The sequence below is a fragment of the Oncorhynchus nerka genome, linkage group LG17 (assembly GCF_034236695.1).
Source record: "Oncorhynchus nerka isolate Pitt River linkage group LG17, Oner_Uvic_2.0, whole genome shotgun sequence".
NCBI lineage: Eukaryota > Metazoa > Chordata > Actinopteri > Salmoniformes > Salmonidae > Oncorhynchus > Oncorhynchus nerka.
In genome coordinates, this window is record NC_088412.1 from 26,184,609 (window position 1) to 26,199,542 (window position 14,934).

Here is a 14,934-nt window from a genome sequence, read left to right on the forward strand (position 1 = left end):
AAATTGCATCTGAACCAACATCTTGTAAATAAGAAAAAAAGAAACAGATGGAAATATTCCCCTAGGCAGTAGACGTTCAGACGAATAACTCTGTGAGATAACAGGCTATGTCTGGCTATCAGGAGGACTGTCTGTCTCTGTGTGAGGGATCCTTGATGCTCAACACTTCCTGCGCCTGAGTAGAAGCATTATCTAGAGCTATAAAACATTCACAGAGACCGAGAGAAAGAGAGTGAGAGAGAGTGAAAAAAGAGAAAACAATGTGTACAGGAAGAAAAGATAGATAAATAAAACAAATTGTAGTAAGACAGAAAAAAACATAATGTACACCTAACAAAAAATGCAACCATTTTAAACATTTTCTGAGTTACAGTTCAAATCAGTCAATTGAAATAAATTCATTAGGCCCTAATCTATGGATTTCACATGACTGGGTATTGAGATATGCATCTGTTGGTCACACAGTAGATACCTTCACACAGTTGCCTCATGCAGCGCAACACACCTCCTTCGCATAGAGTTGACCAGGCTGTATATTGTGGCCTGTAGAATGTTGTCCCAGGGAATATTGGCAGGAACTGGAACATGCTGTCGTACGATCCAGAGCATCCCAAACATGCTCAGTGGGTGACATGTCTGGTGAGTATGCCGGGCATGGAAGTAGTGGGACATTTTTTCACCTTCCAGGAATTGGGTACATATCATCGATTTGCCCACTGAAGATGGTTACAACACCAAACTGCAGTCAGGTCAAGACCCTGGTGAGGATGACAAGCACACAGATGAGCTTCCCTGAGACAGTTTGCGCACAGTTTGTGCAGAAATTCTTCGGTTGTGCAATTCCACAGTTTCATCAGCAGCCGGGTGGCTGGTCTCAGACTATCCCGCAGGTGAAGAAGCCAGATGTGGAGGTCCTGGGCTGTCGTGGTTACACGTGGTGTATGGTTGTGAGGCTAGTTGGACGTACTGCCAAATTATCAAAAAGTAGGCAGTTTATGGTAGAGAAAATGAACATTAAATTATCGGGCCACAGATCTGGTGGGCATTCCTGCAGTCAGCATGCCAGTTGCACGCTCCCGCCAAACTAAAGACCATTATGTGCCATAATGTTGTGTCACAAAACTGCATATTTTTGTGGCCTTTTATTGTCCCCAGCATAAGGTGCACTTGTGTAATGATCATGCTGTTTAATCAGCTTCTTGATATGTGGCATATGTCCATCCACCTGTCAGGTGGATGGATTATCTTGGCAAAGGGGAAATTATCACTAACACGGATGTAAAAAATGTTTGCACACAATGAGAGAAATAAGATTTTTGTGCACATGGGGAATTTCTGGAATCTTTTATTTCAGCTCATGGAACTTGGGACCAACACTTTACATGTTGTGTTTATATTTTTGTTCATTGTAATTTTGATCCAAATTGGTAAAGGAAGCCAGGGACATGTTGTCACACTCCGTAATGAGACTTTCCTATTGATGTAGATTACCTGATAAAAAGGCTGATATACAGTATGTGATGAACTTTCTTCGTACCTTTCTTCCAACAAGCTCTGCCTTATTATTTTGGGAAGCAGTCTTGGGATATGGGGAAGTAGGATTCCCCTGGTAATGCCTGGGGACTGCTGCTTCGTCCTTTTGGTCTCCGGTGGGATATTCTTACCTTGTGAGAATTGAGGGTTCTCAGAGGATTGGAACTCTTGACAGTTTTTACCGCCCTTATCTTGCTTGTTCAATTTCTCCTCTACACATTTTCCTCCTTGTAAATCCGCACACATCTTGGAGACATAAAAAGAGCAACACGCTGAGGCAGGCCTTTGAGAGCACTGCTGGTTTACCTTGGCCAATAAAAATGGATTGGCTACATGAAGCCCAATAATTCAAAAAATGATTATGAAGACATCAATGTCTCTCTAGTAACTTGTCATATTACAAATTATAGGCTGATATTCGGGGGGGTCTCTATTTTTTTCACTCCACCACAACAGAAAATTCCCTCAAAATATTCCCTCTCCTGTCGCACCGGGCGAATCAAGCTCATCTACCCTTTTGCATGGCGCATGGAGATGCAGAAACAAGAGACCACATAGACCTATTTGGCTAAGCAAACATTCAGGAGAATGTAAGCAGTTACAAAGGAAGCTTTTAAAACTGGAGTGAAGAAGCAGTAAATACTGTATGTTGAATGAGTATGAGCTGTCTGTCATCCGTGAGCAATCAGGGTACTTTTTTTTGGTTCCAGTTAGAACCCATTTTGGTTCCAGGTAGAACCCCTTTGAGTTCCATGTAGAACACTCTGTGCAAAGGGTTCTACATGGAACCCAAAATAGTTCTACCTGGAACAAAAGGGATATACCTAGAACCAAACAGGGTTATCCTATGGGGACAGCTGAAGAACTCTTTTTGGTTCTAGATAGCACCTTTTTTTCTTAGTGTAGGTCTAAAACGTGAGCATGGAGAGCTACAGTACACAAGTTCGCCAAAATAGCTTATTTATTTCAGTCTAAGAGTTACTCTATTTACTTACTTTTGTAGCTCTCCATCAGAAACTCCCTTTTTGTGAACAATTGACTTCCTCTCTCGGCCCAAGTTTAGCTGGAACTGAGCCCGACACAATTTTACCAAATGTGAGTCATGCCCACCCAGACCCTCCCATATAGGTTTAGGTGTGTGGCCGGGAGTCCACATCTTTGGGGGGGAACTGTCACGCCCTGACCTTAGTATTCTTTGTTTTATTTATTGTTTTGGTTAGGTCAGGGTGTGACATGGGTGATGTATGTGTTTTTGTACTGTCTAGGGGTTTTGTAGGTTTATGGGATTGTTTACCATCTAGATGTTTATGTATGTCTATGGTTGCCTAGATTGGTTCTCAATTAGAGGCAGCTGTTTATCGTTGTCTCTAATTGGGAACCATATTTAGGTAGCCATCTTCTTTGGGTATTTCGTGGGTTATTGTCTATGTCTAGTTGCCTGTGTTTGCACGGTTGTAGCATAGCGTCACGGTCGTTTAGATATTTTGTACAGTTTGTTTAGTGTCTATCTTTATTAAAAGTATCATGTATTCACATTACGCTGCGCCTTGGTCTCCTCCATACGACGAACGTGACAAAATGTAAAATGGCTTCTTTGAGTTTTTGTGGCTATTACTCAGACAGCCATTATTCAGACCTGAGCATGAGGTCTAGTCTAGCATACCAGATTTATTTTCTTAGAGAACTGAGTGTTTTTTCTCCCTCCTCTCTGATTTGGCTCCTAATTCACTCAGCCTAGTGCCAGCTGAAGTCTGTGACAACAGACAAGAGAGGCGAGGGAAGAGAGAGACACACACACACACATACACATACATATACAGTATATATAGCGTGACTTGTCAAATATAGTTTGGCCTGTTCCGTTCACCGCTCAACATAAACCCTATGACTTTGGCCTGTGTGCTCGCTTTATTATACAAGTGGTCAAAAATATTAAACATTTGTGTTGAGGATTTTCCAATCCATTTAGCTAGACTTTCACTCCCTAAAATCTAGCCAATTTCATATCTCATAGTCCAAAAACGAAATCTTCAAATTAAAGGAAGTAAAAAATGAATTGAATGAAATAGTCTGCTTGAGTTGAATAGGCTGCTGCCTCACCCCTAGCCAACCTCGGCGTAATTCATAATGTGACGCAAAGCTGGAGCAGCAGTGCATGAAAGAGAGAGCCAGAGAGCATCCTCTCACTGACTGACGACTATCCCCACGCTTCTATCATCCAGAGCAGCAGTGTACAGACAGCCACCTAACAATACTAACATATCCTCCTGCTGCTGCTGCAGTAAGGTGGCTCAGTCACATTGAACTGCTGGGCTGTAAGAAAAACATATACAAACAGATACACCATTAAGTAATAATGTTTCTGTGATATTGGCTCTGAGGGTAATGTCCAACACTCCTCCTCTCTCCATCCCTGGTGCAGGGCTTGCTGATGTGCACTCCATCCCTCCCCTGGGTTAAGATGATGGGTTGGTGGAGATGGTGGCCTGGGGCATTGGAGTGGTAGCAGGGAGAGAGGGAGGAAATGAACAGGCAGTTTAATTCATTAAACATGTTATGGGCATTTCAACTTTATTGCTCTCTGTAAGGGGGAAAGAAGACTGAAAATCAAATGTGCTATAAAGTGAGCTCAGTTCAATGCCATATCATTTTTGTAATAGAAATACTATGACCAAGGATACCTCAGTCCTGCTCAAAGGAATGGTATGAAGACATCATACATCTGTAGTGTTTCGTAAGAGATTTGAAAGCCATTCAACGAAATGCGACTCTTCAGTCAAGCATGTGTTTTCTTCCTATCAAGGAAAACACAATTCAAAGCTTCATACAGTTTCAGAACAAAATACCTTTATTTCACAACATTGATGAAACATGTACAGTGGGACTGTTCCTATACTAAAGAATGCTAAGGACGTATCCAGACAGTTAACCTTACCTCATGTTTGTCTGTTCCCTCAGCTCCCTCTATGGTTCCCATCATGCACCAGGTTAGCTCCACCATGAAGAGCTTCACGTTGTCATGGCCACAGCCAGAGCAGCCCAATGGAATCATCCTGGACTATGAACTGAGGTACCACGAGAAGGTAAGACAGTATTTTCAAGTTCAATGTTTGTAATAAGAACTAGATTACACGAGCAGATCGTTATTGTCTACCAGGGGCATCTCCCTTACTTTCAATGGAAAGACACCCAGAATGTTGTCTCTGATGGGTGAAGATTCTGGGCTGGTATTGGTCTACCAAGCTTGTTGGGAATATTAGCCTTTATTCCTTTATTTATCCTTTTCCCCATCAGACTCAATATTCATGTGCCATTACACTTGACACGTTTGGTGTAATTTGATTCTACCCTCCTGTTTGAGTCATTCCCCCGGTTGCCTTGGAAAGCGTGTGCCTGAGATTGCCTTAGCAACCTTGATAATTGTCCATTAATTGCGTTTAACTGGAGTCTGCTTTAGATGAGCACAGAACACTGGGTTGCTAGGATACTGCAGTTCTTGGACCTAATTTGTGTGAAAGGTGTTCTCTTAGGCTGGATCCTTCCGCTAGCCCTGTCTAACCCGTGGCTCCTCCACACAGCCTATTCTCCCCTGAGTAGAGGCAGCACACACGGCCTCTCAGCTCTATATCATTAGGTACTAAACATGCAGCTTCCCCTATGCTTAGAGAGGGCTGCCCTGTATTCTCTCTCTGGTCTTATATCAACTCCATCGCCCTAGCCTCGCTCTGGCTCTCTCCGTTTCCTCAATAGCTCCCTACTCCCTCTTGGTCTTTCTCTCACTCTGTTTTACAGTGTGCTTCTCCATTGTTGTGTCCATTCCCTTTTCATTTTCCCTCTGTACCTGCTGCACCTCTACAGTCTTCTGTCAATATCCTTCCCTGGCTCTCTTCTTTTCCTCTCTGAAATAGTATGGTCATACCTATGGAGTTCATGGATAGGGTGTTTTTTATTGAAAAGACTGTGTTTACAGTCCTGTCCACCCATAAAGCCTGCAGTTACTGTAATATTGTCTATCATCCAGCATAACTGTCAAATGTGCTCTTTCAGAGAGTTTGGTCAAAACCCTCTATGTCCTCTGATGACTTCGTTGTTGTCTTGGGATTCTGTGAGAGGCTGTTATTAATTAGCACTTTGTGTCCAGTTCTGACAGCACGAGAAGATGGAGGCTAGCAACACTCTAGCTGGCCTATTTAACCCGGCTAAGTTGCTTCAAAGTAACTAGCAATTTTAGCAGTGTTACTTTTAATGGACAGGACCACAATTGTTTTCATCTGTTTGCCTTTGTCTGTGGGGCGGAAGGTAGTCTAGTGGATAGAATGTTGGATTAGTAACTGAAAGGTTGCAAGATCGAATCCCGAGCTGACAAGGTAAAAATCTGTTGTTCTGCCCCTGAACAAGGCAGTTAACCCACTGTTCCTAGGCCATCATTGAAAATAAGAATTTCTTGTTGACTGACTTGCCTAGTTGAAAAGATAAATGTGTGTGTCTCTCCCCATCCGCTAAGCTATCTAGAGCTTTGGCAGTTTCTGTATTTCTCTTCTGTCCTGAGACAGTAGTAATATTTCAGTATAGAGACACACCTTTTTCATCATAGCAGAAGTCTGAGTGAAAATCACGGATTTAGGATGAGGTGGTTTCATTTCAAGACTCCCACAGTGTTTCCAAAGACACAACACAGTGCTGAACACAATCATTTCCTCAGGGTTAAAATAGTAATATCGTCAAGATATGAATAGGGATATTTGCCTGGACCGCAGTCATATTGCAAAGTAGAGATGAAGAGAGAACCTGAAACTCCTGCTGGTTTCACTGAAACCCTCAGAAAGATGGCTCCACACATGTCACGCTGGGATTCAGGGGTTCCTGGCTTGGAAGGAGAATAATGAATTCTGCTATTACCCCAGGACCAGGTTAGACTCCCCCACAGAGAAGAATGGAGAGAATCCTGGATCAAATTGCATGGATACTGGTCTGAACGCTTTGTTGTACTTCCATTCTCTTTGATCTACTTGCCTAATATGATAGCTTTATTCACCTCTGTCTGGGCAAAAAGAAAATGGGTCACAACTAAAAGTGAAGCCTTTTAAGTTTTGATCCCATGAAGTCATTGAAGACGCCCACTCTAGCTCGCATGATGCTGAGTGGAGTATTAGACATCTTTGATATTCACTAAAAAACAACAGCCCTGGAATAGGGATCATACCTGGTGAAATAGATCATTGTGTATGGAGGGCCAGCGTAACATGTTGAGTCCTGTCCTGCCATTCCCTTCCTAATTTCACCACCCCCCGTCCAGTGTTTCTGTGTTTTAAATGCCAGTCGCCCAGCTGCACTCGCCAGAGAATGTCTGGAGCCTTGGGGGTGGTTTAGATTGGGGATCGGGCCTGGATTGCAACGATTGACCAGTGAAAGCAGAGATAAGGTCATCTCTATTCTACCAAAGGTTTTTTTTCTCTCTTCTCTTCCTCTTATTCCTTTTCTTGCTCTTTTTAGACTGTGCAGACAATGAAGAAGCGGTTGGTTTCCCGATGGGACAGCACACTGATAATGTCAGCACTCCCTGTCACAATATCCCATTATGTAGGAGAAGAGTCCTACCCCAAGTAATGCTCCAGTACAAACTCCATTCCACATTCTCTGCCTGTGTGAGGAGAATTCCCTTTCTAGCCTGTGGGAGGTAGTGGATGCCATCTTGGCCTTCTTGCTGAGCATCAAAGCTGGTGTGATGATAAGCGGTGAGAATATTGACGTGAAGGCAAGGTGCATTCTGCTATTGAAAGTGAAATGGCAAGGCAACAAGGCATTTTCATCCGTCGGCTTTGACTGAAGTGCCACAGAACACTGCAGGGCTGAACACGGCAAGGCTGAACACTGCAAGGCTGTTGAGAGTTCAGTTCACAGTCCACCTCCGCAGCTCTGGGAGTCTCTCCACCCCTCCCAAATCTTTAAAGAGGCCAGTCCAGGCGAGGATAAGGCCAAGGGTAGGGTGGGTTGGAGCTTCAGAGGGATGGGATTGGGAGGGTGGTGCAATCAGGCATTTCTGGGGAAGAGAGATAAGTGGCCTTGGGCATTTAAGGAAAGCCAGGCATTATTCAAAGTCCCCTGTATCTAATTCTGCGCTGGACCTTGTCATTTAGGCAGTGCATTGCTATACTCTTAGAAAAATGAGTTCCAAAAGGGTTCTTCGGCTGTCTGCGTAGGATAACCTTTTGGTTTCAGGTAGAACCTTTTGGGGTTCAAAACCAAAAGGGTTCTACCTGGAACCAAAAATGGTTCTTCAAAAGGTTATCCTATGGGGACAGCCAAAGAACCCTTTTAGGTTCTAGATAGCACCTTTTTTTCTAAGAGTGTACAGATGTAGGATCTTAATTTAAGCCAGTTTGCTACGGCAGGAAAATAATCCTGCAGCAACAGGGAATGTAAATTGTTATGTGGATTATAATTAATGGATTTTTTTTTTTAAGGAGTTGATAGATTTTCCGTTAGGGTAAATCAAGTCTGACATTTTAAAGTGGAAATGTCAAACTTTAAAAGCCTTTTAAAACCTTAAATACACTACAAGTTTGCACTTCCTGGAGTGCAGATAAATTCTCAGCAACAATAGAGTAATGAAATTATGATCCTACATCTGTAAGGAGCAGCTATCTTTCAGGGTTTCAGTTGCATCTCATTTCGGCTCAGTGTTTATCTTCTGATAGAGAAAGGTCAGAGCCTCCATTAGCTGAGGAGAGCTCTCCCTTCCTGGCTGTGTCTCTGTGGGTCGGCTGTGTTTGTGTTTCTGCTGTGTATGCACACACTTTTCCTGTTATCAAGTACAACTATGGAATAGATACTGAAAGTAGCAGGCAAAATGTGTCAAGTTTTTATGTACACCAGCAGACCTAGCCTGAAATACAAATACCAAGTCACATTCTCACTAAACACTTACTAAACACATGCTAAACACTGAACATGTTGTTTTAATTAGCTGTTTTATGATTTGGTTATACTCTTGTGAATTCTATGGTGTTTACTAGATTGCTTGTAGTTTTTCAAGTTGTCTCTCTGTAATTGTGCAATGACTTGGCGCTGCCTATCTTGGCCAGGTTAGAGAGAAGAATGTACATACCACAGGAGGCTGCTGAGCAGAGGACAGCTCCTTGTAATGGCTGCAATGGAGTAAATGAAATGGTATTAACCACATGGAAAGCATGTGTTTGATACCATTCCATTTATTCCATTCGACCCCTTCCTCCCCAATTAAGGTGCCACGAGCCGCCGGTGGTATATACACTCACTCTTTGTGTACAGTACACAAAGAGATGTATGCTCTCCAAATCTCCCACGAGCTCTTTTTCCTATATCCCTTCATTCTGGTCGTAGGCTAACCTGAACACGTCTCAGTGTTCTTCCACCTCCTGCGCCTGTTTGCTCTCATCCCTCCACCGAGGGAAGAGTCTGTGGAGATAGACAGACAGAGAGAGATGAAAGCAAACAGAGAAAGAAAAAGCAAATGCCATGAGCTCTCTGAGCACACACAATGCCAGTGGAAAGGTGGGCTGAGATGAGCCAGTGATCTGAAAGGAGATAAGTGTGTGTTAACTCCAGGTGATGGTTGATGATGAATAGCTCTATGCATGGATTCTAAAACCAGGATCAGTTACCAATATTCTGCAGCATGATAGAGGAAATATCTAATGTGGGGATGTTGTTTGGAACTCTTTTTTTCTCTCTCAACACCTCCCACGTATTGATCCTTGTCCCTATTTCTGGTTTTATGTGGCCCAATTAAAATATTTTTAAAATGACATACTTTGTGTATGTGAAAAGCCTAATTCCCATTGGCCTAATCCAAGCCCCTCTATGGCTATATAAAGAGTGCAACAGTGGAGGCCGATGTGGAAATCCACCATCCATTATAAACTTATACACAAACCTAAAGAGGAAAAGGGACCAAGGAAACGTTGTTATCTAAGTCCACAGGTTATTATGTACTGTCTGAAATGGGATAATGGGTTGACTTGAGGTGTGTTACTTCACTCCACCGCCTGAAGGCTTCAGGGCCTGTGTGATGAGCAAATGTAATATTATCTATCTCGTTCTCCTCTTTTTCCATATCTCCCTGTCTGTTACAGGACCACACTGAGTTGAATTCGACCATGGTGCGCAGCCAGACCAACACTGCCCGTGTGGAGGGCCTGAGGCCAGGCATCATGTACATGGTACAGGTCCGTGCCAGGACGGTGGCAGGCTTCGGCAAATACAGCAGCAAGCAGTTCTTCCAAACCCTGACAGATGGTAGGTTCTGTGTGTTTGTGTGTGTGTGTGTGTGTGTGTTGTGTGTGTGTGTGTGTGTGTGTGTGTGTGTGTGTGTGTGTGTGTGTGTGTGTGTGTGTGTGTGTGTGTGTGTGCGCGTGCGTGCATGGGTGACACAATCATGCCATGTGTGTCTGTGGACTTGGTGTGGGAGGTTGAATATAGTATAGTAGTAAATTCAAACATTTCCCTGCTAACTGGGTATTACTGCAATACAGATGTGTCGACGCAGAGCAGATGGTGAATATATTTCATAAAACACATATTCCCTTGATATTATGATTTCTTTTTAACATTCAGTACATATTCCAAAACTATCCTGCGTCCGGATTAAAGTGTTTCCTACTGAAAAAGAGCGCCACCTATTGGTGGTGGACTCCGATAGAGGTGCCGCTTTAGATATAGTTGAAACTGTCCGCCATCTTAGGTTGCATAACAATAATAATAACAACAACAACAATGGCCGGCGGCCATCTTAAGGCCTATGGTTGTAATGGCTGTCAGATAGTTGCATACGGCAGGTAGTCTAGTGGTTAGAGCGTTGGACTAGTGACTGGAAGGTTGCAAGTTCAAATCCCCGAGCTGACAAGGACAGATTTTGAATCTGACGTTCTGCCCCTGAACTGTTCCTAGGCTGTCATTGAAAATAAGAATTTGTTCTTAACTAACTTGCCTAGTTAAATAAAGATAAAGAAATACAAGCTAACAGTACAACCAGACATAAAGTGCCCTATCCTAGTAGAGTGCACTTACAGTACATAGGTCAGTGACGCCCTAACACTAGTGTGTGTTGGGAGAGTCTAGGGCTGCAAGAGAAATGGTCCATGGGTTGTGGCCCAGGTGTTGATGTGCAGGGCAGAGGTTTATGCTCCTCACTCTGCCAATGCTTGCTGAAGACTGATGTCCTGGTCCAGTTGGACAGACTTTTTATTGAACCTTTATTTAATTAGGCAAGTCAGTTTAAGAACAAATTGTTATTTACAATGACGGCCTAGGAACAGTGGGTTAACTTCCTTGTTCAGGGGCAGAACGGCAGATTTTGAACTTGTCAGCTCGGGGATTCGATATATTAACCTTTCGGTTACTGGAACAACGCTCTAACCACTAGGCTACCTGCTGCCCCAGATGACCTGATGAGATGCAGGTGGGCAGGGTCAAAGGTCACTGGGTGTGGCATATAAGTGGAGAGCTCCAGGGGTGCAAACAGAGTAGCCCGTAAACAATGGGGACCCATCCCCTGCCTCTGCTCTCTGAGTTGAGAGTAAGGTAGGCTACTTGTTTCAAGAGATAGAGAAGGCTGTGAGTTACTGTTCAGGGTTTTCTACCCCTACCATCTGACTACTTCCATTTGTTTTAGGAAATGGCACACTTGAGGTGTTAGCCATAGTGAGTGGCACAGCTGCATAATGTAGTGTAGGAAAACAGCCAACAGAGAGCCCCTGCCTGCTCACAGTGTGGAGTAGCTTATTACCGGGGATGTTTAGCAGCAGTGCCTGCGGAAGACTTGGGGTTGCAGCAGCATCCGTTTCCCCCCAAATAGTTGAGTCATCAATCTTCGAAAAGTTTTCCGGTCATGGTCAGAGACAATAACCCAATAAAAAGTTAACAAAAATAAGACTTTCATGCAAATTCTGCACCCACAAAATATTATACAACTATAACTCATATCAGGATTCTCCCCAGGTTTTTTTTTAACAAGGTGGTACTGCTGAGTACGACCATGGGAGTGATCTCTTCGGGGGGCGGTGCTCTTTTGAACTCAGAGGTTTTTGTGTTTTTTTAACACATGTAATCCCCATTTCCTGCAATCTAGAGCATGAATGATAACAAATCAAGTTAAAACATGTTTTTCTTTTAATTATATATTATTTTTTACATAGTGGCACAGCCGTCCACAAGGTGACGCAGCACCACTCTTACATTCTTTGGGGAGAACCCTGCATATGATATCAGCAGAATATGAAAAGCGATGCTGTTCTTTCAAAACACAATATGCATTGACATATGAATGACTATAGATCAACACTGGAGAATGTATGTTTCAGTCGGAATTGACAGAACAGCTACACATACTTTTAAATCCGATCCATAGATATGAATATTTCTGTTTACTTCTCAAGTCTCCCTCTGATACGTAATACAACATTTGTGATGAGATTAGCAGGCGTTCTTCTGATTCCTATTGAGTGTGTTAGGGGATTAGCTGTGTCAGGAAGCAACGTGTCAACTCTGAGAGACTGTCTGCACAGATACTAACCCACACGTCCTTGTATTCCCCACAGTCACACAGAGCTAGTAAAGGCTTATCTGTTATGTCACCCTCAACTCTCTCTCTCGCTTTCTCTGTCTGTCTGTGTGTGGTGTGCAGATGAGTATAAATCAGAGCTAAGGGAGCAGCTGCCTCTGATTGCAGGCTCAGCGGCTGCAGGAGTGGTCTTCCTGGTGTCCTTGGTGGCCATCTCCATCGTCTGCAGCAGGTAACAAGCATTTACAGATGTAGGATCTTGATTTGACCAGTATTGATGTAGCAAAATCATCCTGCAACAACAGGATTTGAATGTTTATATTAGTCCACAATGCTGCTTGATCAGTGGTTAGGCTATTAACTGTGCAAAAGTAGGCTACATGAAAAGTGCAACACTGTTAATATGACCATGTGTTAGTGCAGGTTTTCAGTGAATTCATGTAAATCAAAAAGCTATTCTGCATTTCCTGCCACACAGGAAAATTCTCAGTAACAAAAGTGATCAAATGAAGATGCTACTACTATAGTCACTGTGCATACCTGGTGTTTACAAGGGAAATGTTCAACCATTACTGTATGCCTCTCAGGAATTAAATGTTTAAAGATATAATCCGTAGTTGATACATCCAATTTTGGATATATATATATTAATAATATTGACTCTTGAAGAACATAACCTATAAATACCTCATGGGCTTAATTCAACTGTCGTGTCCCGTCAGAACCCAAAATAGAAGCTTGTTTTACTCCAATCTTTGTAAACCATGTAAATGTAAACAAACACTGCATAGCCTCAAAACACGGTTAAAACTATCACTTTGATATCGGTCTTTGCATCCATAGGTCTGTGTATGAATATAAGAGTAGTTACAATTCTCCAGGCCCCACCCATCAGCTTTTTACCAAATCAGAGGCGGATGACGACTTTGTTGTTGTTTCAATGAAGGATTTGAGCTTTAATACGGTGCAGTTATATTGTCAAATATAGTCACATGACTGTCTTTTGCTGATTCTTTGCTGCAGGAAGAGAGCGTACATGAAGGAGACTATATACAGCGACAAACTGCAGCACTGCAGTACAGGCAGAGGTGAGCATACAGCTCTCATTCCATCCATCCATCCCACACACACACACACACACACACACACACACACACACACACACACACACACACACACACAACACTCACCCCACTGAACCTCTCACTCCCACCACACACTCTCCTACTAGTGACTCCACCAGACCAACTGGGCAGAGACGTCAGTTCAACATGTATTTTTTTATTTAACATTTGGTTGAGTTAGTGTGAGTTCTTCTACATACCGTGGGTTCTGAACCAGACCAGTAGTCAGGGGACAGGGGTTAAAGCATGCACATGTTTCAGCGTTTTACAGCTGAAATGATCGATATTGGACAACACTCTGCCAATCATTGCCTACACGGCCCTGACCTTTCACAGATCAGTCTGTTGCCATGTATTCTGTATCCGGACTAATTAAAGGTGAATTTCCCCAGAGTCTTACTGCCCTGTTCAACTACTCCTCTTCTCTCTCTGTTGGAGCAGTACGGTGTACATTGCCGTCAAGAACATTCGATCCTGTGTAGCCAACAGCCCTGTGCTTACAGTCAAATGACAGGTTATAATTAAACCATCTATTTTATATCAGACATCCTTTTTCCTAATCAGGTATTCCTGAATCACAAAATGATTGGTTTCATTCGGCTTCCTTGTTTGTCAAGGGAGCAAGAGTAAAAACAAGATGTCATGGCGATTTTGTCCTCCCTCTGACATCTCCTCTCCGTCTCCTTCTTGCTCTGTATTGGGATTAACAGCATTAAACTGTCATTCTGTTTCATAGACCTTCTAAGCACTCAGATCAGTTGTGGAAAGTGTTTAGAAATGCATCTATTATTTCTCTCCTCCATCCATAAAAAGATGGTGCCACAGAATAAAATAAAATGTTCAATAGTATGACCATCTGTAGAGCATCTACAGATACAATACTATACAGATAAAGTGTGACCTATTTAACTGTTTGCTATTTAAATAGATTGTGCACATGTGGCGTGAAAATATTTGGACCGTGTGCAGGTAGGGCTTCATATAATCAGGGGTGAAAGTAGATTTCATTTCTTACTAGCACAGGACACTCAAGTGCACGCACAAAAACATGTTATACAATGTTTTTGTATAAAATTACACTGTAGCCTACTCTGCTGACACTGACAAACAGATCAATAAAAACTATGTTGTCTGATCCATATAATTGGCCAACGAAAAGGGGAGACACAAATACAATATGACGTCCATCTAACCTAGAGGAGGAAATGATTGTCCAAAAACAAACCAAAGTGGCAATGACCCAATGACAGTGAATATGCACACAAACTGGGGATATGGCCAATGTTCTCCGCTGGTGCCAATAAGATAGGCTACTGTTCACTCAATTAAGTTAAGAATTTTGATAACTAAAAGACAGATTGGAGTCTTTTCATTGTCATCTCTTTACAGCAATAGCCATTAGCTTTCCAAACAGTTTTTCCCTGATTGTATTTTTAAAAATAGCGATATGCCTGGCTGTGTGTCTCTGCTTTTAACTGAAGTCACAACATATCTTTGGTGTTTGCAACTGGCGCTGCCCAAATTGCGGGCCCTTCCGAATGTAGGCTATGCGATTTAAAACAATACACAGCTTTTTTTATGAAGCTAATGATCATCTGAGACCAAATCATGCTTTCTGGTGTAGTAGCCTATTTTAAATGATTTTATGTAGGCTATTTCTGTATAGACAGGAGTAAGCTAATTATGCTATATCATTTGGCAATTTAATTCAATTTACTTTTGGGAAAGCTTAGCTTC

The 14,934-nt window shown here is 42.6% G+C and overlaps 1 protein-coding gene across 1 annotated transcript in view; it reads left to right on the forward strand.

The window, feature by feature from the left end:
- Positions 1–14,934, forward strand: part of LOC115144983 (ephrin type-B receptor 1-like) — a 171,919-nt gene that overhangs the window by 121,483 nt on the left and 35,502 nt on the right. The window contains exons 6-9 of the mRNA XM_029686167.2: positions 4,492–4,616; positions 9,648–9,810; positions 12,197–12,305; positions 13,097–13,161. Coding sequence (XP_029542027.1) covers positions 4,492–4,616; positions 9,648–9,810; positions 12,197–12,305; positions 13,097–13,161 — 462 coding nt within the window. The remainder of the gene's footprint in view (positions 1–4,491; positions 4,617–9,647; positions 9,811–12,196; positions 12,306–13,096; positions 13,162–14,934) is intronic.